Source organism: Ptychodera flava, chromosome 1 (genome assembly GCF_041260155.1).
Source record: "Ptychodera flava strain L36383 chromosome 1, AS_Pfla_20210202, whole genome shotgun sequence".
NCBI lineage: Eukaryota > Metazoa > Hemichordata > Enteropneusta > Ptychoderidae > Ptychodera > Ptychodera flava.
The window spans coordinates 24,122,683-24,145,944 of NC_091928.1; the positions used below are offsets into that span (position 1 = coordinate 24,122,683).

The 23,262-nt window shown below is 38.6% G+C and overlaps 2 protein-coding genes across 2 annotated transcripts in view; both read right to left on the reverse strand.

Annotated features, from left to right (window-relative positions):
* Nucleotides 1-10,905, reverse strand: part of LOC139143593 (solute carrier organic anion transporter family member 2A1-like) — a 16,063-nt gene extending 5,158 nt beyond the window's left edge. The window contains exons 1-7 of the mRNA XM_070714053.1: nt 10,622-10,905; nt 6,915-7,657; nt 5,772-6,072; nt 4,475-4,512; nt 4,192-4,350; nt 3,169-3,367; nt 1,815-1,971 (exon numbers count right to left, since the gene is read on the reverse strand). Coding sequence (XP_070570154.1) covers nt 1,815-1,971; nt 3,169-3,367; nt 4,192-4,350; nt 4,475-4,512; nt 5,772-6,072; nt 6,915-7,653 — 1,593 coding nt within the window. The 5' untranslated portion in view covers nt 7,654-7,657; nt 10,622-10,905. The remainder of the gene's footprint in view (nt 1-1,814; nt 1,972-3,168; nt 3,368-4,191; nt 4,351-4,474; nt 4,513-5,771; nt 6,073-6,914; nt 7,658-10,621) is intronic.
* A 2,241-nt stretch (nt 10,906-13,146) lies between these two features.
* On the reverse strand, nt 13,147-17,468 carry LOC139133473 (uncharacterized). The gene is made up of 4 exons (XM_070700086.1): nt 16,485-17,468; nt 15,831-16,043; nt 15,482-15,548; nt 13,147-14,912 (listed from the first exon to the last, which is right to left on the reverse strand). Exons 1-4 carry the CDS (start codon nt 16,833-16,835, stop codon nt 14,593-14,595), a joined length of 951 nt encoding a protein of 316 aa, XP_070556187.1. The 5' UTR covers nt 16,836-17,468; the 3' UTR covers nt 13,147-14,592.
* Nucleotides 17,469-23,262: the final 5,794 nt, after the last annotated feature.

Consider the following 23,262-nt stretch of genomic DNA (forward strand, 5'->3'; position numbering starts at 1 on the left):
GTCTCTCTAAAAATATGCTTACGCATGCATGTTTGCATTTGGTTTCAATTTTTAGCAGAGAATTAGCAGAAAAATGTGTTGAAATTTTAAAGAGGTTCATAAGTGCACATTTTTCTCTTTCAAAGACGGCTTTATCGAAGTAATGGTCCAAATCAATAATCGGGGACTTTAACCGGTATTTCTTGCAACACCTGAAAGTTAAAAATATTTAAAACGAAACTTCAAGTCAATAGATCAATTTAAAAAAAAAGGTTTAATCATCGGCATTGAAACCGCATGAAATTTTCTGCAACAGTGGAAGCGCAAAATGTGAGTCAGGCAAGGGGATTTGCGAGATATGTCCCTCATTGATTCGCCTCCAAGTAGTCTTTTGGGGGTTTTTTTTGGCTGCCAGATGGGGACAGATATTCGGACTCTCAAAGTTACTTATTCTCCACTGATCTACTACTTGTGTTAACTCATTTTAAAGATCTAAATCATCACCGATTTAGTTTTTCGAAAAATCGGACATTTTATTTTCCTCATCGAGTCAATACAGGGATGCCTGACATTTTGAATTTCGAACATTGGTAAATGTTAGGTAATACTTCAGTACCAAATTTTGCACGGTGACTCCGGATTATCAATCTTGATTTGGGAAGAGAAAGGTTGATAGTTTCATTGAGTTGAGTTTGAGCAAGAATCTTGTCACTTTCGACTTGAGGCTTATACTAACTTCAGGCACGACTATGAATAACGGGCCTATACAACCTTATTCTGATTTTCAGCAAATTATTGTGAGTTGTAAATTCAAAAGATTCCAGAAGACTGTGACACGGACTTTTCTTGCATATTGTTACTATTCCAAGGAAAAGAATCTAAAATACCTTCAAATGTATGTATTCATGTGAAAAGGGGAAAATTACAATGTCCTATAAATGTTGTTGATTTTTGAATTGGTTTCTCTGACAGTGCTCTTTCGAGATCGTTTCAGGAAGATCTTAAGAACTTCGCTTTGTTAATTATTTAGCGGTCATTCACGATTTATCAAAAGAACTTGCTTAAAAGCTGAGGTAAGAGAACTTTTGAGATTAAGAACATTTCATTTCGTTCTTGTAATTAGGACAAGCCAAGTGTCTGACTTCGAAAAACATCGCAACCGTAGTGTTTTACCTTAAATCGTAGTATTCATTTTGAACAAAACTGATTTCTCTCTGAGAAAGTGAACTCTTTTCTAGCTTTCCTCCTGCTAACAAGAAACATCCCCTGTCTTGTCCATTATTTTGCATGCAACTCCCCGCCACGAAACCCCTGTCCATGCCCATTATAAGTCTCCCAGTCGCCTTCAATTCTCCTCGCAACATGATTTTGCCTTCCACCTCGGTAAACTCCGCTGACCTTTTCTACAATTTGTTAACCGAAGAGAAAAGATACTCCCCCAGACCGATATGATAAAATATTTCCCGGGACTGTTCTGTTTTTTTACTCCAACAGTTGATAAGATGAATAACGCCGGTCCGCCTGACGAAAAATGCTCAGGACTACCTGTTTTGTGAACACATTTGTTTGCTTTCCTTTACAATGTTGATAAGTGTAATGAGTTGTTTAAAGGTTAATTACATTTTTGTTTCGCTGCGAAAATAAATGTCGTAAGACCAGTAAATAGAAATATTCATCATCAGAGCACAACTGTCATGATAATTATATCGTGAAAAGTTTAATCAAACAGTTGAAACATATATTTATGAGAAATCTCGATTTTATGAATAGCGAAAGACTCGGAACATTGACTGCAGTATAGGGTCATGGAACTTTTTAGCTGTCACAGAGATTACCTGAGCGTCCTTTGCAATCTTGCAACCTGCGTGACACGGTGAATAATACGTAACGTTATCTGAGCCACACATCGGCTTGTAATGTCCTGAGCATGCGCACATTGCATTGCAGGTCGAGTTGAGGCCTTCGATGTCATAGGCAGGTACGTCCAAGGTGCTGATAATAGGAAAGATAGATAACATAGGAATGTGTTATATTGAAGATGAACGGGGGCATCGCTACCTACAGCAACGACCATTTCCATCTATCAAATAAATCCCATTTACTAGCTAGCCATCAACAAATAAACCACATGACAGGTCATAATAAGATGTGTTGAAACGATCAACTCACACTATATCATCTTTTTGCCTGTTTGCACTTGTATCTCAAATTATTCTTTTTTAAAAAAACAAACTCAAAATAAGTCACATAGATACTCTGTCGATTCTTGTTCCAGCTCTTGCTCGTTTATTTACTATTTTGAAGGCATGATGTGCACAGCGTCTTGGTTTTCCCCTGTCACATTTTGGAACACGATTCCTTGATTAGATTTAAAAGTGATTGACAATTGCAACATAGTATATTTTTTCTGTAATGGTGAAAGATGGAGAAAGGACCAGCCTTAAACACCTGGGGTCTCTCGTTATTTTTTCTGTGTCTTTGTGTTTTCAACTAAGGCCAAGAAAAATAAACGTATGTTTCTCAACCTCGCACACGTCAATTCAGATCCGCCGCGTCAACCTTGTTTTTACTACTCACGAGGAAAACAAATTGAAACCCCCCCCAAAAAAAAACCTCAAAAATACGCAACAATGATACATAACACAGTGTGGGATAAAACAGAACTGTAAACAAAATAACTGACACTAACATTCCATTCAGAACTGTACACATATGTCACTGTTATATTAAGCGGTCAAAACTGTGCTTTGCTGCACTAAAAGTCAAACCACAGAACTGTTGCTATACAAAAATACTATAGCAACACTGCTGTGCATTTATCTCCGTGTGCATTCCTATGTTGTTTTCATGATTTTTGCGCGTTCTTTTTGGTTGGAAAATAAAAAAAAAATTGAGAGGAAAAAAAACCGCGTCACCGCATCATTTTTGCAATATGTCTAGGATGAGAAACAAACTTTTCATTTTTCTTGGCCTAAACGTATAATCATTCGCTCCAAGTCTGTATGGAACCGTGGATGTATCTGCGTCTAGCTTTAAAATTATGTCTGTCTGTTTGTCTGTCGCAGTTTTATCCTCCAATCTCGGTGTAATGTATCTCGTCATTGATTTTGTTCGACTGTCCTTCTCTACATATGACCCTATGACCCCAACTTTGACAATACCATAGTTCAGATTGAAAGGGTTTCTCACCTTCCGACATACGGCTCGGTGATTCCAGCGAATACGGCAGTGTCGCACCCCAGCCACATTTGCACCATGGGAGCAAACAGTGAGAAAATGTCAACGACTACCATGAAGGCCGCCATTTTAATCAGACTTGGTTTCCATCGCCGCAAAATGATACCGCCGATGAAAAATCCTAAACAAGCGCTGAAAATCATGCTTGCAACTGCAAATGAAACCAAAATACTTCATTATTTCACAAACCACAGTCGTAACACTTCCTCTGTCAATTAAAACAATAAAAACGGTACGGCATTGCTAGACGTCGATTTAAGATATATCCGCACACTGGTAAATCCCTGTTCCTGGTTATTCTCGTATCTATCCCCTCCAATCAAAGCCGGCGTTGTCGTTGAAATCCTTAATTAAGGTAGAGCGAGCCTCGGGGACAGAAATTCGGGCTTTTAAATTTTATCAATTCCCTTCTGATCTACCACTTGTGGGGGGCTCTTTTTAAAGCTCTTGGTGAAAGAAATGTTTTTACGGCTCAAGTTTATCAAAAATCGAAAAATTTATGTTTCCCCATAGAGTTAACATAGCGATGGCGGCCATTTTGAATTTGAAATATCGCGAAATCTTAGATATTTGTCTCGCTAGAACCAAATTTTGCAAGATGACCCCTGATCTTTATTCTTGCTTTGGTAAGAAAATAGTCGTAAGTTTCATTGAAGAAAGTTTGAGCAAAAGTTTAAGTCTTTCACTTTCGAGGCGCATATTACCTTAAGGATATAATTATATGTGACGTGGTAACCTCCAACTATGTTTGCCCTTCGAAAACAGTAAAAGAGTGTATTCATCAGTCGGGATGATTCGGTCTTATTCCGTTCTTATGTGTCGCGCAGCTAAACTCATAATCGACGCAAGACAAAATAGAAAAATTTTTTTTTGTGATTATTGGTTCAGTCTGGAAAAGCTAGAAAATTACTATAATTGCAAAAGGGGTTTTTGTAATTATCTCGAACAAAAATCATGATACCAAGGTGAACTTACTAACAATGCCTGATATAGTCGTGGTGACGCGAAACTGTTCTTCTGTGAACTTGACAATGAACGTGATAGCGCCCTGGTTCGCCATCATGGCTGCCCGTGCGAAAATTACTGCCATCAGGGTCACGTTCGAGCATATTCTCCCCAGCGCCTTTGGAAATTCTAAAATGTTCCAAATTGTATTATGTTATATATAATTACATGGATTCTAAAAAGGATCTTTCTATAGGGTACTTGATGATATCACAGTACGGTTGGTTGAAATAAAGAAGATAGATTAGATCACCAATACACAAAGACGCAGGTATCTTGGCAGGTAAACTTCTTAAAGATTGAAAATAGTACAGAAAGCGTATATTGGATACTTGCGTTAGATACATGTACATCAATTTTACACGTAGATACATAAATAGATAGTTTTACATAGATACACATATAGATAGATAGATAGATAGATAGATAGATAGATAGATAGATAGATAGATAGATAGATAGATAGATAGATAGATAGATAGATAGATAGATAGATAGATAGATAGATAGATAGATAGATAGATAGATAGATAGATAGATAGATAGATAGATAGATAGATAGATAATAGACAGATAGATAGATAGATAGGTAGAAAGACAGATAGATAAATAGATAGATAGATAGATAGATAGATAGATAGATAGATAGATAGATAGATAGATAGATAGATAGATAGATAGATAGATAGATAGATAGATAGATAGATAGATAGATAGATAGATAGATAGATACATAGATACATACATACATACATACATACATACATACATACATACATACATACATACATACATACATACATACATACATACATACATACATACATACATACATACATACATACATACATACATACTTACATACACACACATACATACATACGTACATACATACGTACATACACACATACATACATACATACATACATACATACATACATACATACATACATACATACATACATACATACATACATACATACATACATACATACATACATACATACATACATACATACATACATACATACATACATACATACATACATACATACATACATACATACATACATACATACATACATACATACATACATACATACATACATACATACATACATACATACATACATACATACATACATACATACATACATACATACATACATACATACATACATACATACATTCTGTGTATAAATAGCGCGCAACGCAGCTCTGAGAAGAAAGTTACTTTTACGTATAGCAGCAGCTACCTGAGTAATTTATTTTTTTATTTTGCATTATTTGTAAATACGGATGCATACTCGGATACTGGGATGTAAATCTTAAAAAAACACTTTAATACACGGGTAAAAACGTCCCTTCTCTGAATTAATTTCAAATAATTAATTTCAGTTTATTTGCTGAAACATTCAATAATATAAGGTTAGCATATGCATAAACCTACCTTTCAACTTTCGTTTTGCCGTCTTATTATCTTGAACGGCACTCTGACGCGGTTTCTCCTGTAAAATCTTTTCTTTGGAGCTAGGGGAACCAGTTTTCACCGGCACTTGAACAGCACTCTGACCTGGTTTCTCTCCTTTAAAACCTTTTCTTCGGGGCTAGGGGAACCAGTTTTCACCGGCATGCGTTTCGGGACAAAGCTAACCAGGAACGCCAGAATCATGATAGGTACGGATAGCAGTAGGTAGCCCAGCCACCATGCACCAACCCAGCGTGGATCACTGGGGTGTAGGTCCACGTCTGCCGGGTCAACTCGGTAAAAGTCGACGTAAAGATTTATAAAGTACGAAGCCATAGGCATTCCAACGATTGGTCCAATACCAAAAATTGAAAAGAAAGTCCCTGCCACAAATAGGAAGTAAGAATTGTGCATTTATTTTTAAATAACAATTTTCAATTATGATTTTGAATGCTCTATAGAATGATTAAGGTAGTGTGCACCCCAAAATCGAGAGACTTAAACTTTTACCCCACTTTCCCTAGGAAACTGAAAACTATTATTTTAATAAGGAATACAAATCAGGGGTCATCGTGCACAATTTGGCACTAGAGAAACAAATTACCAAATGTTTACCGACAGTTGAATTTCAAAACGGCCGACTTCCGTGTGTTGATTCTTGGGGAAATGAAGTTTTCGATTTCGTAACAATAAACAGGTGAAACCTTATTCACTCCATGAGCATCAAAATGAACTTAACAAGTAGTATTAAGTCGAATATCTGTCCCTGAGGTACATTGTACCATCAGATTGTATCGACAATAGGTACGATAGCCTTGGCCTGATGACAACCAAGTTTTGAAAACTTTACTCTGTAGAAAGTTAAAAGCGAAAAACCCCCAAAAGATATCGATGAGTATCCAACTCACACTTAAGTATGTTAACTCTTTAGCGCCATCAAGATAAAAAGTTGACTTAAATATGAAGTCCATTCTTATCCAGATAATAGGACAACTCTGAATTTATCAACGTGACCTGTACCTCGTATGTGGCACTGTCTCCTGATCTGTGTGTCTGTCTCTGTGTGCCTGTCTCAGTTTTTCTGTCTCACTCCCTCCGTCGCTTTGCTCCCTCTCCTTTCCTGAATAGGGCGGATGTTTGGGTAAACTTTTCACAGGCCCCGCGACACTTTTTCCAGCCTAAAACATTGCCGAAAACTTTTTGTCTCTTAAGATCAGAACCTTACCTGTGTACATTGGTGATTTTTCTTTAGGCACATTGTCATCAATGTATGCTATGGCAAGCGTGAACATCGGAGTGTTACCGAGTCCGAGAAGCATATTACCGAGTATCAGAAGTAAGACTCCTTCTGAACCCTTTGGAATGATGGACGACAGAAAGTTGTCGTTGCAGGCGTCAGAGTCGCCATATTGAAATTGCCTGACTTCATCCAAGTCTCTCTCTGGCTCGCAGACTTCCATCTCGGCGCTGACGTTCGCACCAAATCGGAGAGATTCGTAGTCAAAGGGATCCGAAACGAATTGAGTCGATGCTTTCAATAAGAAAGCCAAAGAACATAGGGCTAGTCCTCCGGCGATCCAACGTGGTTTATGACTGTTCGGTCTCCCGCCAAAATATGTCACGACAATCACAGATATAATTTCTGCAATATCCTTCATTGTGTGATACAGGCCAATGAAACTGCTAGATAAACCATACCGTTTCTGTAAACTCGTTATACCTACTATCGTCACGCTCATAGCAAGAGAAAACGATAAGACGGTAAGTGCTAATAATGTAAACATTACTTTTATGGTCGCAAATCGCTGGAGCCATCTTGGCCTGAAATTAAAGATTCCACAAGTAGTATCAAAATTATTGTCCGATGATTGTGGTTGTCCAGTATCTTCATTGGCCTTTCCGTTTTGCAGTTTCTCAATCAGTGGTTCTACCACTTGCATATTTATACTCTTCTTCTCCGACATGTTACTGCAAGAAAATTTGATACTTTTTAGGGAATAATCATCAACAAATATAGTCATTGGATTGTCAACACACATATTCCTGTGATTATCAAGGTTTTTCTTTTGCAGATGTATGTATGTATGTATGTATGTATGTATGTATGTATGTATGTATGTATGTATGTATGTATGTATGTATGTATGTATGTATGTATGTATGTATGTATGTATGTATGTATGTATGTATGTATGTATGTATGTATGTATGTATGTATGTATGTATGTATGTATGTATGTATGTATGTATGTATGTATGTATGTATGTATGTATGTATGTATGTATGTATGTATGTATGTATGTATGTATGTATGTATGTATGTATGTATGTATGTATGTATGTATGTATGTATGTATGTATGTATGTATGTATGTATGTACGTCTGTATTATGTATGTATAATTGTGTGTGTAGGTAGGTAGGTAGCTAAGTAGGTAGGTAGGTAGGTATGTACCGGTATTAGGTAATACATGCACATGTGTATATGTGTAGTATATCTACACGTGTGTCTGTATCCATCAGGGTCTATGGCGTGTCGGCTTGTTAATTTCATCGGAATTTCAGGGCTATTTTGCCGAAGTTCTCATCTCTACATGAACACGGAAATAATGGAATCAGCAGTAATGTTACTGTACAGAGATTATGAAACCCTTGTCTGTGTTCCTAAGAGTTCTTGCATGATACGTGGGCAGTTTGATCCATTTCCTCATTTATATTTTGAAGTTTAGTCGAAGCCTACTTATTACATGCGAGGTTTGAATTGCCAGATTCCCTTAAGCTATTTACCCTAATAATATTAGGACAAAGCTTCTATTAAGTTTTCCTTGAGTTTTGGGCACATCTTGCGAAATCTTTGGTATTTTAAATGTTTGTTCCTGGTGATCTTGCACTGTAATTGCAATGCAGCCTTGCTTGAACTTCACTTACCGATCGGAAGTACTTCCTGTTCAAATTACAACATCAGAATTTGAAAAACGTTGGCTGTAAACAAACACAAAATACACCAATGTCGGTGAGAGGAAATCGTTGAACTTAAAAGTTTGTAAAAATTATTTATAAAATATTCTAACCGCCAATTTACACATGGCATTTTATTACTTTTTAAAGTTGTCGTTAAAGTTCCCTCCATCCTTCATGGCCTAAACTCCGCCCTCTCATTTGGGTAGTATGCACCTTGAAAGAGGAAGACAAGTAATAAACTTTTGCTCAGAACTTTCCTCAATGAAACTTTCAACCATTCTCATACAAAATCAAGAATAAAAATCAGGCGTGTCACCCTGCAATGTTTGGTACTAGAGAAACAAATTACCTAACATTTACCGATATTTGAAATTCAAAATTAACTCCATGGGGAAAAAATAAAATTTACCATTTTCGAAAACAATGACGGTAAAACTTATCATACTCCAGGAATTTTGAAATATACCCCCAAAAGTGGTAGGTTAGAAAAGAATTGTGAACTTTAGAGTCAAAACATCATTCTATCCCCATGGCGCAGTCTATCTTAAAGGGACAGGCCATTTTAAATTTATTTAAAATTGAACTGGTCAAAATGATACAAAATTCAAAGGCAGGCAATAGGCTAACACCATGTTAATACTCAGAGTCAACAACTGATGCGAGAACTAGAGAATTGCCTCTTTAATTGTTACTAATTCTCGGAGCCGTTTTTATTGAAGCCTGAGTTTACATAACATGCCAAAGTAATTAATTATAGAAATCGAAAACAATTTCAACTTTTTCTTATTGCAAATTCGTAAACATTTTTATGCTTTACAAAACATTAATAATACCAGAATGAAAGATCACGATTGTGAGGGCGTGCTGAACAAACGATGAAACATTTGCTTCGGCAAGGCCATGAATCGGTGTATGATAATGTGTTTTCTTTTTGATAATTTAGCTTTCAAAATAAAAATAACAAACAAACAAAAGGACTACAGGGATACAAAAGTATTTTGTGGGAGATGATCCATGAATTTTATCAAGCGTTTCTCTGAAGTTCTTCGCATCAAACATCCCTGATTAACAATGCATAACGTAATCAGTGACAATATATGTTAAATAAAATGCAGCTATAACAACGTAACAAATCATCCTGATAAGTGAACCTCCCAATGCGATTATTTATGCTTCTTTATGAGAGCACAAGACCTGTAAATACGGTGGCATATAAAGCGACCGAGAAAGTACAGTTTGAGTGATGACGTCTCTCATACACGCACTTGTCGATTGCCTAGTATCGAAATCACAGGTACAACGGCAGTCTACCGTGACGCGACATTTTGGCAAATTACTGGTGTACTGCAGCGAGTGGTATCAGAGATTTCTTTGTTTGCCGAGTGAGATGTCCACGATTCGATTAGACACATATATATATCTCCATAATAAGTTCGAAGGTTTTTTTCCCGAATTTGGCGCATGCTTTACGGTAATGGTGCGCGAAATTTGACGATATCAGCTGGTGAATTTTGTACTCCATTGTTAAGCCCAGCTGCCCCGACTCAATGATCAACGAACTTTGATCTTGTTTTCTAATAAGGCTGTTCTGATCACAAGATCACAATTCATATGGAACAAAGTTTCGGCCAAGCCTCTCATGTACCTAGTCACACATTTTCAGAGCCTTTACTAACAGCTGACATTCTGTTAAACAAAAATCATTATATTCTTTGATCGAATGGGGAGGCATCCTTGGAATCCAGGGGCAAATTAAATGCCTTGCCGGTCATGCAGCGCGGTCAGGGCGTGAACTTTGGAAGGACGTCGACGAGCCAGCAGAGCAGCGGTCTGCAGGTAGCTGAAAAAGTTATGGTCACCTGTGAATGATTGCTAACACACTACAATGGACAGAGAGAGAAGGTTAAGGGCCTAGCTCTCATCTGAGTGACAAACTATACAAACACAACAGTCAGACAGTGGTAACCTTACCTTCTTAGTTGCAGCTTAAAGCCTAACTCGGAACCATTACCTTTCAGGGGATTCGTCTGTGTGGACGAAATAGCGTAACTTTACAACATCCACTCACGTATACGCGCACACCCACGCTACCAACAGCGTCAATATTGGTTAGCCCTTTGTATCAAAGGGTCGAATTCGAGTGCGTAGCCGATGGCAACAAAACGATGGATTCGGCATTGATTAACTGCAGTTGGCGTTAGTTTGGCAATCATGCTCGCTTATTAGCTCCGTTCAGACATCTTGTCATGAACATGCACCAAAGACAACGGTTCTTAATGTTTGTTTCGTGAACAAATGGGTTGTTTCTCAAGGTGAGGCACCTGGCATTACATTCCATGGAAATACAGATCAACGCGTACGATAGGTGCATCAATGCGCCAAACTGAAGTACAGAGGAGAGAAAGAGTCAAGCCTGTCCCGTATAATTTCCTGTAACTTGACCTTGGTATCCCAATTGTTGACGATGTTGAACCTGTCAGTCTTCCTGTTGATTTATAGAGAGGGGAGATTTGAAATGATGGCGTAAACATGGGCTTTGACAAATAAAACACAGTTCTCTCCGTCTGTTCTTTGCATCTATTGCCATTCTTTCAGTAACCGTCAAAGTAAATTACTCTGTGTTTGTGAAATGTAATTATAATCTGTGAACGGGTCATGCTATTTGCAATCATTCTCCTAGAAGTGAACTGTACACATTATTCGACGTACGTATTCAATCTTTTAATGGCTTGTCGAAATTTTGGCCAAGAAAAGTTCCACTGGCGATCAGCTATAATAGCATCCTTAGTTTTCAAATGATGAATTTGAAAACACTCGGTAACTCGTGCACAAGCCTACACAATGGCGATTAGTAAGGCAACCCGGTTTACATCTAATTAGATGCCGCAGCTTTTTCGGAGATGCTTTCTTGACAAAAAAGCAGCATTCTGATAAAACCATTACTGAGATTCGTCCTGTTGTGATAGAAACATTGTGAAATTCGTCACACCTGTGATATTACACAAGAACAACAGTAATCTAACATTTTGTACATAATCTGGCGAAAAAGAGCATCTAGACTAATCATGGTTGGAAAGAAATATTGATTTAGTGTCATTCGTAATAAGAAGACTCTGGTTGTTCTGTTTCAGTTTCTTGAATTGCAGGAGTTAGCTTGCTACAATCTGCCTTAAAAGGCTCATAACTGCTTAAATCAATTCCTGATAATTGCCCTTTATGACCTGGTGTGTTTTTTTTCTGTCACAGCGCACCAAGCAGCTGGATAGTATACCGAAGTTTAATACAATTTAAAGGGGTAGAATTTATACGATTTAAAGGGGAGGGTGTAATATGAAAGGAGGCAGATGGCGACGACCCTCATTATTCAAGATGCCTCAGACAGAGCAACACGGACACAGAGCTCCAGAAAATCTAGCTTTTTGAGTTTGTTTCGATAAAAACACTAGACAAACCAATGTTGTCGTCATCGTAAATACACCAACGGTCGATAAAAGCGCTTACTTATTTGAAATCTGACCGCTTTACACTGCAATTGCTTTTCTTCGATTTTATTTAAAAAAAGTTCGAAGAGAAACGATGGCTTATGCATTGAAAGATCACTGTCAAGTAAATTGTTGTGTAAACCTCAGCGCAAATCTCCGGTGTGTATTTCAGTCACGGTGTTGGTTTTGCGAACAGATCCATACAATGCTGGACTCTATTCTGCTGATGCTCAGCAGTCGACTATGTAAGTATAGCTGTTACATGTACGTCCATGCTATGATGAAATAGTAACAGAAAATATTTGCATAATATTTTAGTGTTGCTTTATGCGGCGCAAAATCGCAGTATTATTTCACTTCGATCCAGTCCTATGAGCACGTTCTTCAGAATTGTGGGAATCATAACCTTACAATGGTGCAAATCAACATTTTTGAACTTCTACACTGGGGCAGAGAATCTAAAAAATTATTGAGTTTTTGCTTTTTCGTATTGTCCCTGTAGGCACTGGGTCATTATCATTATTTTACTTTGACACATTACTCTTCGATTATACGATACATATTTATATTCTGAAGAACTAAGCCGAGTGCACTTTCGGTCACAAAAAAAATTCTTTCTAGAGATTGAGTGCTTTCTCGGACCGTGATCGATTCCCGATAGTTGATACCGAGCGTCTGGTACACAGTCCAATATCTTTCATGTACACCAAAGGTGCTAAACAGTTGGGATAAACTTGTGTAGACAGCGATAAAGCTACTGTATGTAACACTGAAATTGTCTCGTATTTGATTAGGTGGAGTAGATAGGAATCCCCCAGTATTCCAGGTTTGTGTATGGGTATGTAATGGGTGGTTACTGTGTGTGATATCGATCTATGTGAAAGCGCAGGCTCAAGCCGTGTCACATGCACGGTCGCCATGACAAAATTGCAACACCATTGACGTCATACTGTTGTTTTCCTCACTTCGTAATATTCTGTATTCATTCACACCTGATAAGCAATGCGAGAGTCAAAAAACATAACGTGTTTAATTTCTTTATTTATAATGAAAAACTCACAAAATATTTCTCATCCAAAACAACCAAATTGATAATGTGCTCACTGAAAACATTACAAAATTAGTCCTCATAAAAATTGACACATAACTTGAAGTTAGTGTAATGAACAGTCAACATCTAAATCAATATAAAAACTATCATATCGCCAGCTGTACACTGAAACTCTTTGCTCAAACCTGGTCTATTGTTTTAAATAGTACCGATTAAAAATGTTCCCATTGCCAATACAAAATAATGCCTGCATGATCGTTAGAAGATACAATCTTCCACAAACAAATTGTTTAATCTTTTCGAATGAAATTATTATAGCATTGCTATTTGCAAAATTATGAGAATAAAAAAGATATTACATCCTCTTTACTGTAATAATGATCTTGTACATTTAAAACCCCAATTTATCCAACCGTTAAACAACGGGCGAGTCAGAGACCAGTGAAATTCCTTGATTTGTTATGGAAAACACACAAAGAGATTTATCATCCGAAAAAACCAAATCGATTATGTGCTCAGTAAAATCTTTATAAAATTGGTCTCTATTTAAATTGACACACACCGTTCAGTTAGTATAATGAAAACTCATCAAATCAACAGAAAAACTGTAATGTAAAGCCAGCCGGACAATGAAACTCGTGGCTCAACCTGGTCTATCGTTTTAACTTGTACGGCAAATGTTCCAATTCCCAATACAAAGTAGTGCGTGAGATCTAGAAATGATCGTAGGAAGATACAATTCTTCCACACAGAAAGTTTTTCAACTTTGCGACTAAAAGTACAGCATATACCTGTTTGCAAAATTATGAGAATCAATTAGAAATTGAAACTGAATAGAAATATTTGTAGTCAAGTTAAAGCGACTTAAAGGAAACTGCGTTCTAATGAAACGTTATTCATAATGTACAACCTTGAATTGATCTTCCGATGGAGAAAACGAAAGAAAAATAGTTTACGTATTATTGGAAATCTACGATACCCATGATTAGGGTACTTAACTTGAAGCGATTTTAAGAGAAAAACAGCAGACTTAGCGTAAGTTTCGCTACGGTTACAGAGGCAATTGTAATTGGTTATATCAGGTTTAAGATTGAGTCTACATTACAAGCACTGAACTGGTATTCACTTGTCGACTTGTTTTCAGTGTCCAAAACCTGTCCAAAAGGTTCTCTTCGTCTCATTATGAATTCCTTGAAATGTTGAGATGTATAGAAATGTTCTAAGTTCATATAAGTTGACTTGTTAAAATGTAACTGAAATCGACCAAGCAATCTACATGTAGATCATGCATAAAGATATGTAGGGGCTGTGGCCAAAAGAAGGTCATAATCGAAAAATTCAGCGAGGCGATGTTCAAGGGCAACTATAGTCAGATCACGGTCACCTTTTGCATGATGTAGGTACAGAATCTACACAGCAGTAATTTTTGGTGTTGTTTTTGCTACTTTGCGGCGCCAAAGCTCTGCCAGAGCCTCGGCTACGTTTCGCATCTCCATGTGGATGAGTTCTGTACATAGACGAGAATAGGTAGCCCCGGAGCTCGTAACCTGCTGCCAGTACAGCATGAACTGATACTTCCTTTCATATGCATCTGTGTGTCTCTCTTCGATGTCGCCGAGGGATGTTTCACACTTGCAGTCGTAATTTACAAGCAGCCTACGGACTAGTTCTCTAACCCTGGCAACTTTCAGCTCTTCGCACACTTTATCCAAGGCGGCACCGTCACATTCTGTGGTTTTAAGAACAAGCAAGCGGATAGAAATCTCAAGAATTAAAAGTTTCACTTGGAACACACTATACGCTTCTCTGTCGTATTCAAATTTGTACCTGTCTGTCTGTCTGTCTGCCTGTCTGTCTGTCTCTCTCTCTGCCTGTCTGTCTGTCTGTCTCCCTCCCCTCTCTCTCTCTTTCTCTCTCAATAATAACCTTAACGTACCTAGACGTACAATCCCATTTGTTAAGGAGAAAAGCAAAGTCTCTTTTCCTCACTCAAGAAGAGCGATATATGGTGATTTGTAATGACGAGGGATTACTGGCTGACTTGAGAAGGCGCTATTGAAAAGTAGAACTAATTATAACAACAATAACAACAACAACAACAACAACAACACTGATTTTTATCTATTAATTTAATTGTCACGTTGTTGCCCCATATTATTGCTGCTGCTGTTGTTGTTGTTGTTGTTGTTGCTGTTGTTGTTGTTGTTGTAGCTGTTAAGGATATTTTTGAAATAGACTTTCTGTTATTTCATTTGGACCCTAGTTCTTGTTCGTCTTGAATAAAGGTTACCAACTTACCTGCGTCCTCCAGGGCTCCTAGATTTTTCAAGGGATCACATTGCTTGACTTGGTTCAAAGCCAGTACCTGTTAAAGGGGAGAGTTAGCGGAGAGTTTGATATTTGTAAAAATCACCTAAATCTTGCCAAATTAATTTTATTACTCAAAAGAAGTACTTCGAAGCTCTCGGGTCTTCTTATATCGAACATTGGTATAACATCAATGCCTGCACCACCTATCATAACAAACAATAGTCATTATTATACATGTTACATGCATTCTGATACCTGATGACACAAAGAGATGACGGTACATGTAGCTTTGCCTATATCCTCGATGTTCCGATAATTTTTTTAAAAAGTTTTTTACCTCGTTTACAGGGAATTTCACTGACATTGACCTCGACACCAGTGACATTGCTTTTCGTTTCTTTTCATTGGGTGGGCGCTGTTGCAAGGTAAATACAACGTCAAAATAGTTCGGTGGCTCCCACTTGGAAGACATCCTTGGCTCAAACACGAACTCAGCAAACGGTGAAAGATTCCTAGAGCAACAACTGGCGATGTCATCCGAGCGTATCACCTGGAATGGAATGTTATTCAGTCAGTCAGACTTTTACATGTATTTAAACTCTAGGCCACGATCAATTTAATTGAAATGATAATAAGTATAATATTAAAAAAAATAATTGCGATTAAAGTTATATTTAAGACGGATTTCGCCTCTTGGACGGATTTTTCGAGCATTAAACATTGTACAGTAATTTTCTAGCCTGATGCTAGGATGGTGTGCGTTCACTGTATTGGCAGTGGAGGGAAATGAGATAAATTCCGTTTGGATAAGATTGAAAAATTCACCTCATATGTTTTTTTTTTCAAACAGTGATTACAGGATACGACTGCCATTTGAAATTCAATACAGGTAATTTTTTTATTATTTGTTAATTCCATCCCTCACAATAGTGTAGAGCATATCATGTATGCCTCTTTCTCTTGAGAATCATAAAAGTAGTGTATGTTCTACCTGTGTACGAGGAAAGTGGCCGTCCCTCTCGTTAATCTGCCATTTCCAGTCTTTCCCAGGACTGCCTTGACACGAAATCTCCCAGTCACACATCCCGTTCTTGGCCCTAATGCCAAAAGTTGAGTTAGGGTTCCCATCACCTTCCGCTTTTCTAACTGCAGTTTGCGTGTCCTTAATGTCATCGCACAGGTAGACCTTGACTGTGACCTCAGTCGTTTCAGGTGCGTACTTTCCGTAGGCCACGGCGTCAAAGGATAATTTTGGTCGTGTCTTCCCGCAGCTGGAGCAGGTGAACTTTGTGAAGTGTTTTGTTTGAATGTTGACGTATTTCTCATCGAATGTAAATGTCATCTGTTTGACGATGTTGTTTTTCCTTGCCAAGTTCTGACTGGTCAAGCACGAGCCAAGACTTGTCTCTCGGGTTCATTGATTGGTTGTAGTGTACCAGAAATCGCCATGACTTCGCATCTTTTCCTGGCAGCAGGGCGCGATGTGGAAGCTTTACAGTGACATAATCGAGGAAGCTGTCAAGTCCGGGAGAGAGACATTCAACGACAGGCGTGAGAGGTATCTGTTCGTCTTTGAGGCCGACGTTGAAATAGCTCACTCTCAGACTCACTTTAACGATGATTGGCTGTTTCTGACCAGACGGTATGGCCCCTCTTGGAATGTGCAACTGAACGTCAGAATCTTCATGAGACAAAACTCCGCCTTTCTGGTCGAACAATCCCTCGAAAATGATGTCGTAGATGTTATCTGGATTGTGCAGGTGGTTGCTTGTCAATGGTGACTCCGTTGCTCTCGCGGCAGCCTCGTTCTTGTTAGTAATCTTGCTGGCAGTTTGCAAGTCTTGAACTCTTGTTGATGAAACATCACTACCGTGACAGGTGGAAAACTGACCATTTTCACCGGTGTCAAGAGTTATCGGTGGCAAGTAGTTACTGGCAGGATTGTTACTCTTTCCGATCACTGCTGTTGTAACTTCTCCGTAACATATCCCATTCTGATGGCACTGTAAGTAATAAAAACAAATTTTCATTAAAACCACTGGCAGCTATATCGTGTGTATACCACTGGCAGCTATATCGTGTGTATACCACTGGCAGCTATATCGTGTGTATACCACTGGCAGCTATATCGTGTGTCACATACTTGTGCGTCGCAGAATGACAGTGTGGGAATAATGGTTAAAGTTGTATGCACCTCGAAAGTTAAAATGTAACCTTTGCTTTTAAGGTAGAGACACACGTTAGATGATACTTATTTTAAACTCACTTTTTCTCAATAAATTTCACTTTTGGACCCTACACATTATATATTTTCTGTTAGCCCTATATCTCAACATTATGAAAAATATGTTTATTTTCCAAAATCACTGTGTCTGTGTCCATTTCTCTCAAAAATATGCGTTTTTGAGTTTTTTTACCTAAAAAAAAATAGGTGTTCAAGGACTATGGCGACTTGAGATCTTTTAACAGAAATCAGCAATTGAGTACTCTGGGGAAAAAACGGTGTCCCAGATTTTTTCTATTCCCTTTTGTTTCAGCACAATAAGGTGTGAAAGTAACAACTCTGGGTTTTTGAATAAATTACCGCTTTCGGTCTCCTCAGCAAGAATTTCTCTTGTTCCATAAATATTACCGAAATTCTGAGACACCATTTACAGATATGTATTGCTACTGTGACCTGGTAAAAATCAGACCGATCTGTGCACCCTACTCCAACCTAATTTCTTTTGAAGTTACGCTTGTCAGGCCAAAATCGGAAGAGAGATAATCAAAGAATTGTGTAAACACCCCTATACGTACAAAAATTGGTCATTAATATGACTTTCCGGGCGATTTTTCTTCATGTTCACGAACTTGCATCAAGCAGGAGACTAGATGTTTTATATTTTACATCAAATACCCTTCCGAAGATCATAAATGGCGAGAAAATCGGGAGAAACACACAAACTGTTGAGATGTACGAGTAATGAGGGCAGTTTATTTACATAACGAACACTAATCTGCTTTTTCTCAAATAGAGTCTAAGCTTGTTACCGTAACTGTAAACGGTTGTCGAGCTCTATCAATCCGTTTCTCTTCAGTTTAGAAGTATCTTTTGCGCCCGTCGGAAACGAATTGCGATATTTTACGTTTGCGAGAGTCTCAGTGGACCACATTGATTTCGACATCACGGCGCCACGGAAGCCATTGCGGTGACTATTCAAGTTCTTCAGTCGGCCCGTGCGCCTATTGAAGACTAAAAATCAGTAGTTTCAGTTCAAACTTCGGTTACCACCACGAACAATTCAATTTTTACCAACACATATACACCGAACAATAGGCCAATTAAGGCACTAATGAGCACTCATAAGTAGGCAAAACTATTGAAACAGTTTGAGAGTCCAAATATTTGAAATTTTACATTCAAGTTTTAGCAAATCAAGAATGTAAACCAAGGGTCACTGTGCAAAGTTTTTACTAATAGGAACAAACTACCCTATATTTTCATTGAAATTTGAAACTCAACATGGCTATAATGCCTTTCGAAGTCACTGAAAAAAATGTAAAACGGGTGTTACGAGGCAAGAATTATGTAGTTATTATATTCATACTTATTTACTCTTATATGTATCGATATATTCATATTTATTTACTCTTATGTATCGAATGACTACGGAGTCTTATTAGTCATTGTTATAGGTCAATCACCTTGCACTTTAACGGACTTCAAAATGAACAAAGTTCAAGGAGTATCAGTGATTCAGCAAAACATTTATCTTGTTGGAGATATCTTGCTTTAAATAGAAAGTATATCTTAAGGAACAATCAAGGACTGTTACAAAACCGGCTTTAATTAAGTGCAAACCAATCACTCGATGTAAATTTCAGACCTTAACATTGTATGGAAATATATTTCAATCTATGCCCAATGGACGACCATTTTAGTAAATCAATATGATTAGATTGTAGTTTCGCTCATTTAAGGAGAATTTATGAGAAAGAGCAGAACACGATCCTGCTGGGCACGTCATTGTATGGTGAAATCAAGCCAATAAACCCTCCTCATACCAGTCTAACTCCTTGTGAGCCTCTGCTTTGTTGATCGTCCAGTACCTCATCGCACGCATTCCCCCAGGCAGACGATACGTCAGTATCATATGGTGGAGACATCCGACGGGTAACAAGCAAGCTCATAGAGGTATATGACAACAAGGAGTGGACGTAGATATCATAGAATGGAGAACGTACCAGCACCAGCAGCGGAAGCACCAGAACTCACTGCATGGCAAAGGGGCATCAACACCCAGCTCAATGCCATTCGAGAGTCGAGCGATGATAGTTCCTTTGGCATGGGACCCGGAATTTTCCGAGGGGAGGAAAAGGAGAATGCTCGGAGATGGTGGCAACGGTACTCTGACTTTGTACAGTTCCGTGGTTGGCCCGAGGAGAAGCAACTCCGAGGCGTTGGGTTATATCTGACTGGTGAGGCCGAAAGATGGTATAGGAGCCAACCTGATGAGACCAAGGCCAATATGGAGACCTTAGGCGAAGCCTTCTTGGATAGATTTGGTAAGTGCGGCCCTTTGTGGCTTTATGACCAAATGCTATTCCAACTTAAGCAGCAGCCGAACCAGACCGTTGAACAGTATGCTGCACAATTAAAGGAGAAAGCTGAGAAGGCTCAGAAGACGGATAGAGAAATTTTATCATTTTTTATAAATGGGTTAAGGCCTCGAATCCAAACTTTTGTTGCCGGAAAAGCCCCGGGCGATTTTGCAACCGCTTATTTGCAGGCCAAAACGGCAGAAGTGGTGACCAGTCTTCCCCAGGAAGCTGAGGATGTGCGGTCCGACCGGGAAATCATAGCGCACTTGAAGGACATCGAGAGAGACTTGGCTGAGTTAAAGTTCAAACCCCGGGATCAAGGGAACAGCGATCAGAGATGGAGAAGCCGAGCCCAAGGACGTCCGATGAACACCTATGGAGGCCGTGATGTCAGGAATGCACAGGTACAGTGCAATCGTTGTTATCGAATAGGACAGAGTGCCCCTAACTGTCCACGTAATCGTCCCAATAATAACATTGACACTCGGACATGTTATAACTGTGGGGAACAAGGGCACATTGCCCGCAGATGCCCTAATAATAGGGGTTATTTAAACGAATAAGGCCCGATCGGGGATTTAAAGCGGCAAAGTCGACCGATTCAAGGGCAGGTTTCGATATTGATATGGCCGAAAGTTTGGTTATTAATGATTTAGAGGGTGAATTTTCTCATGAGAATGGGTCCACGATTTTTCAAGGAAATTTAACTTCTGTATCTATATCAAATAGAGTTGTTAAGTCTTTAGTTGACACCGGGGCTCATGTTACTGTTGCACCAATGAGATTGTTAGATATCGTTCCATCATTACATAATTATCCAATTTACAAATCTCGATATAGTCATGTACAAACAGCAGATAAAAACAGAATTAATGTAATCGGGTTTATCAAAGTACCAGCTTTTGTTGGCAATAAGCGAGTGCTGTTGTTTATTAATTTGGTTGAAAAATTACATCATGATTTGATTTTGGGATTAGATTTCATGAAACGTTATGGTGCAGTGATTGATTTTAATTCAAGAAATATCAAATTGCAATCCAATGTACCCCTTCGTACAAGCAGCGAAGTGGTTATCCCTTCTAAATGCGAAACGGTGATTTCAGTGAAAACTCCCTACCATTACTCTGACGGTATTCTGGCCATTTAACAACAACCAAAACAAGGTTAGCACCTGGCATTTTGGCAGCCAAGGGCTTGGCATATTCCAGTACCAAGCATATTCCTATGAGAGTTGTCAACACTTTAGACACCGATGTCAAAATTAGAAAGAATACCGTCGCTGCTATGTTTTCTCCATTACCTAAGGGAAGTACAATCACCCCCTTGGATGCTCCTATTGTTAGTAATCTTTCAAGTGTTTCCAATCAGACTGATTATGAATGCAATCACCTGTTAAGTCAATTGAAATTGGAGGAGTTAGATATCACTGAACAACAAAGGGAACGATTACAAAATGTACTGTTGCGTAATTCAGATGCATTTGTTGATTCTACTGGCCGATTGGGTCATTGTGATATCATTAAACATCAGATTAAGTTGAAAGAGGGTACCGTACCGTTTAGACGCCAGCCTTACCGAGTTACCCCGGAAAAGAGGGTAGAACTTGAGCGCCAGGTTGGTCAGTTATTAGAACAAGGTATTATCGAGCCGTCTACCTCCCCTTTCTCAAGCCCGGTCGTTTTGGTCCGAAAGCCGGATAATTCATGGCGTTTCTGTACTGACTTCCGGACCCTAAATGATTTAACGGTTCCTGATTCATTTCCCTTGCCCAGAACTGATGAGTCCTTAGAAATGTTGGGGAAAAACAAACCTCAGTATTTTTCTACTTTAGATTTACAATCAGGGTTTTTTCAATTAGATTTGGATGAAGAGAGTAGGCCAAAAACCGCTTTTGTTACACATCAGGGGTTATATCAATATAGACGACTTGCCCAGGGGTTGCGAAATAGCCCAAGTTGTTTTCAACGTACCATGCAGCACGTATTACGTAATGTTATGTGGAAATATGTTCTGTGTTACATTGATGACATAATTATATTTAGCGACACCTTTGAGTCACACCTCCAACACATCGACGATGTCCTATCCAGGTTACGGCAGGCTGGGTTAAAGTTAAAGCCAGGGAAATGCCAATTTATGCGCAAGAGTGTAAAATTTTTGGGGCACATAATTAATAGGGAGGGAATCTCTGTTGACCCGAGTAAAGTAGAAGCTGTACAAAATTATCCCCGTCCTCACACTGTAACTCAACTTAAATCGTTTTTGGGACTGGCTAATTATTACCGTAAATTTATAAGAAACTTCTCAATCATTGCTAGGCCCCTACACAAATTATTGACAAAGGATGTTAATTTCGAGTGGAATCACCAATGTGAAGAGGCTTTTGAGGAATTGAAAAGGGTCTTGTGCGAGGTACCAATTTTGGGTATCCTAATTTGACGGATGACTTTGTGATATACACTGATAGTTCCACGCATGCTCTGGGGTTTGTGTTAGCCCAGCGGCAAGATGGAGTGGAACGAGTGATTTTGTATGGGGGACGAAGCTTGAATTGTCATGAGAGGAACTATTCCATTACTGAGCTTGAGGCGCTTGCTGTGATACATGCAATTAGGTATTGTGACCCATACATAAGGAGTAATCATATCGTCATAGTAACTGATCATAATAACCTCACTTACATGTTCAAACAGAAAATTCCCAGTGCTCGAATTGGTCACTGGATAATGACTTTGCAGCAGTATGACTATGAGATTATCTATAGGCCAGGCAAGAAACACATGAATGATAATAGGTTGTCAAGGAGGCCATATCAGCAATGTGAGGGATACAAATCTGATGTAAGTGATTTGGAAAACGCCCCTGAATATAAGTGTAATCCTAAAGTACAATTCCCGCTAGTTGATAAGGCTATCAACACCGAACCTGTCCAGCCCCTAGATATTAATACTTTGATTACACAGCCATCTGCCAACCCCGACTTTGATAATTCCCTCACTTCTGGATACGGGACCCTGGACTCAGAATCTAAACAAGATAGTAAAGGTTCTCAAAGTCAGATGGCAATCACTGACTCAGATCCCCACGTAGACTCTGCCAACGACAGATTAGATTTAGAGTAGAAGTTCAGGTTAAGGCACAACAGAGGAGTGATTCTTATTTAGTTAATTTGTTTAATTATTTGG

What these genes read in the sequence shown, in the direction of transcription:
- LOC139133473 (XM_070700086.1), bottom strand. Translation starts at nt 16,835, where the DNA reads ATGACATTTACATTCGATGAGAAATACGTCAACATTCAAACAAAACAC. An exon ending in TGAAATTCCCTGTAAACGAG is followed by an intron (nt 15,549 to 15,830) that starts GTAAAAAACTTT and finishes CCCCTTTAACAG; the next exon opens with GTACTGGCTTTGAACCAAGT. An exon ending in AGGAGCCCTGGAGGACGCAG is followed by an intron (nt 14,913 to 15,481) that starts GTAAGTTGGTAA and finishes TTAAAACCACAG; the next exon opens with AATGTGACGGTGCCGCCTTG.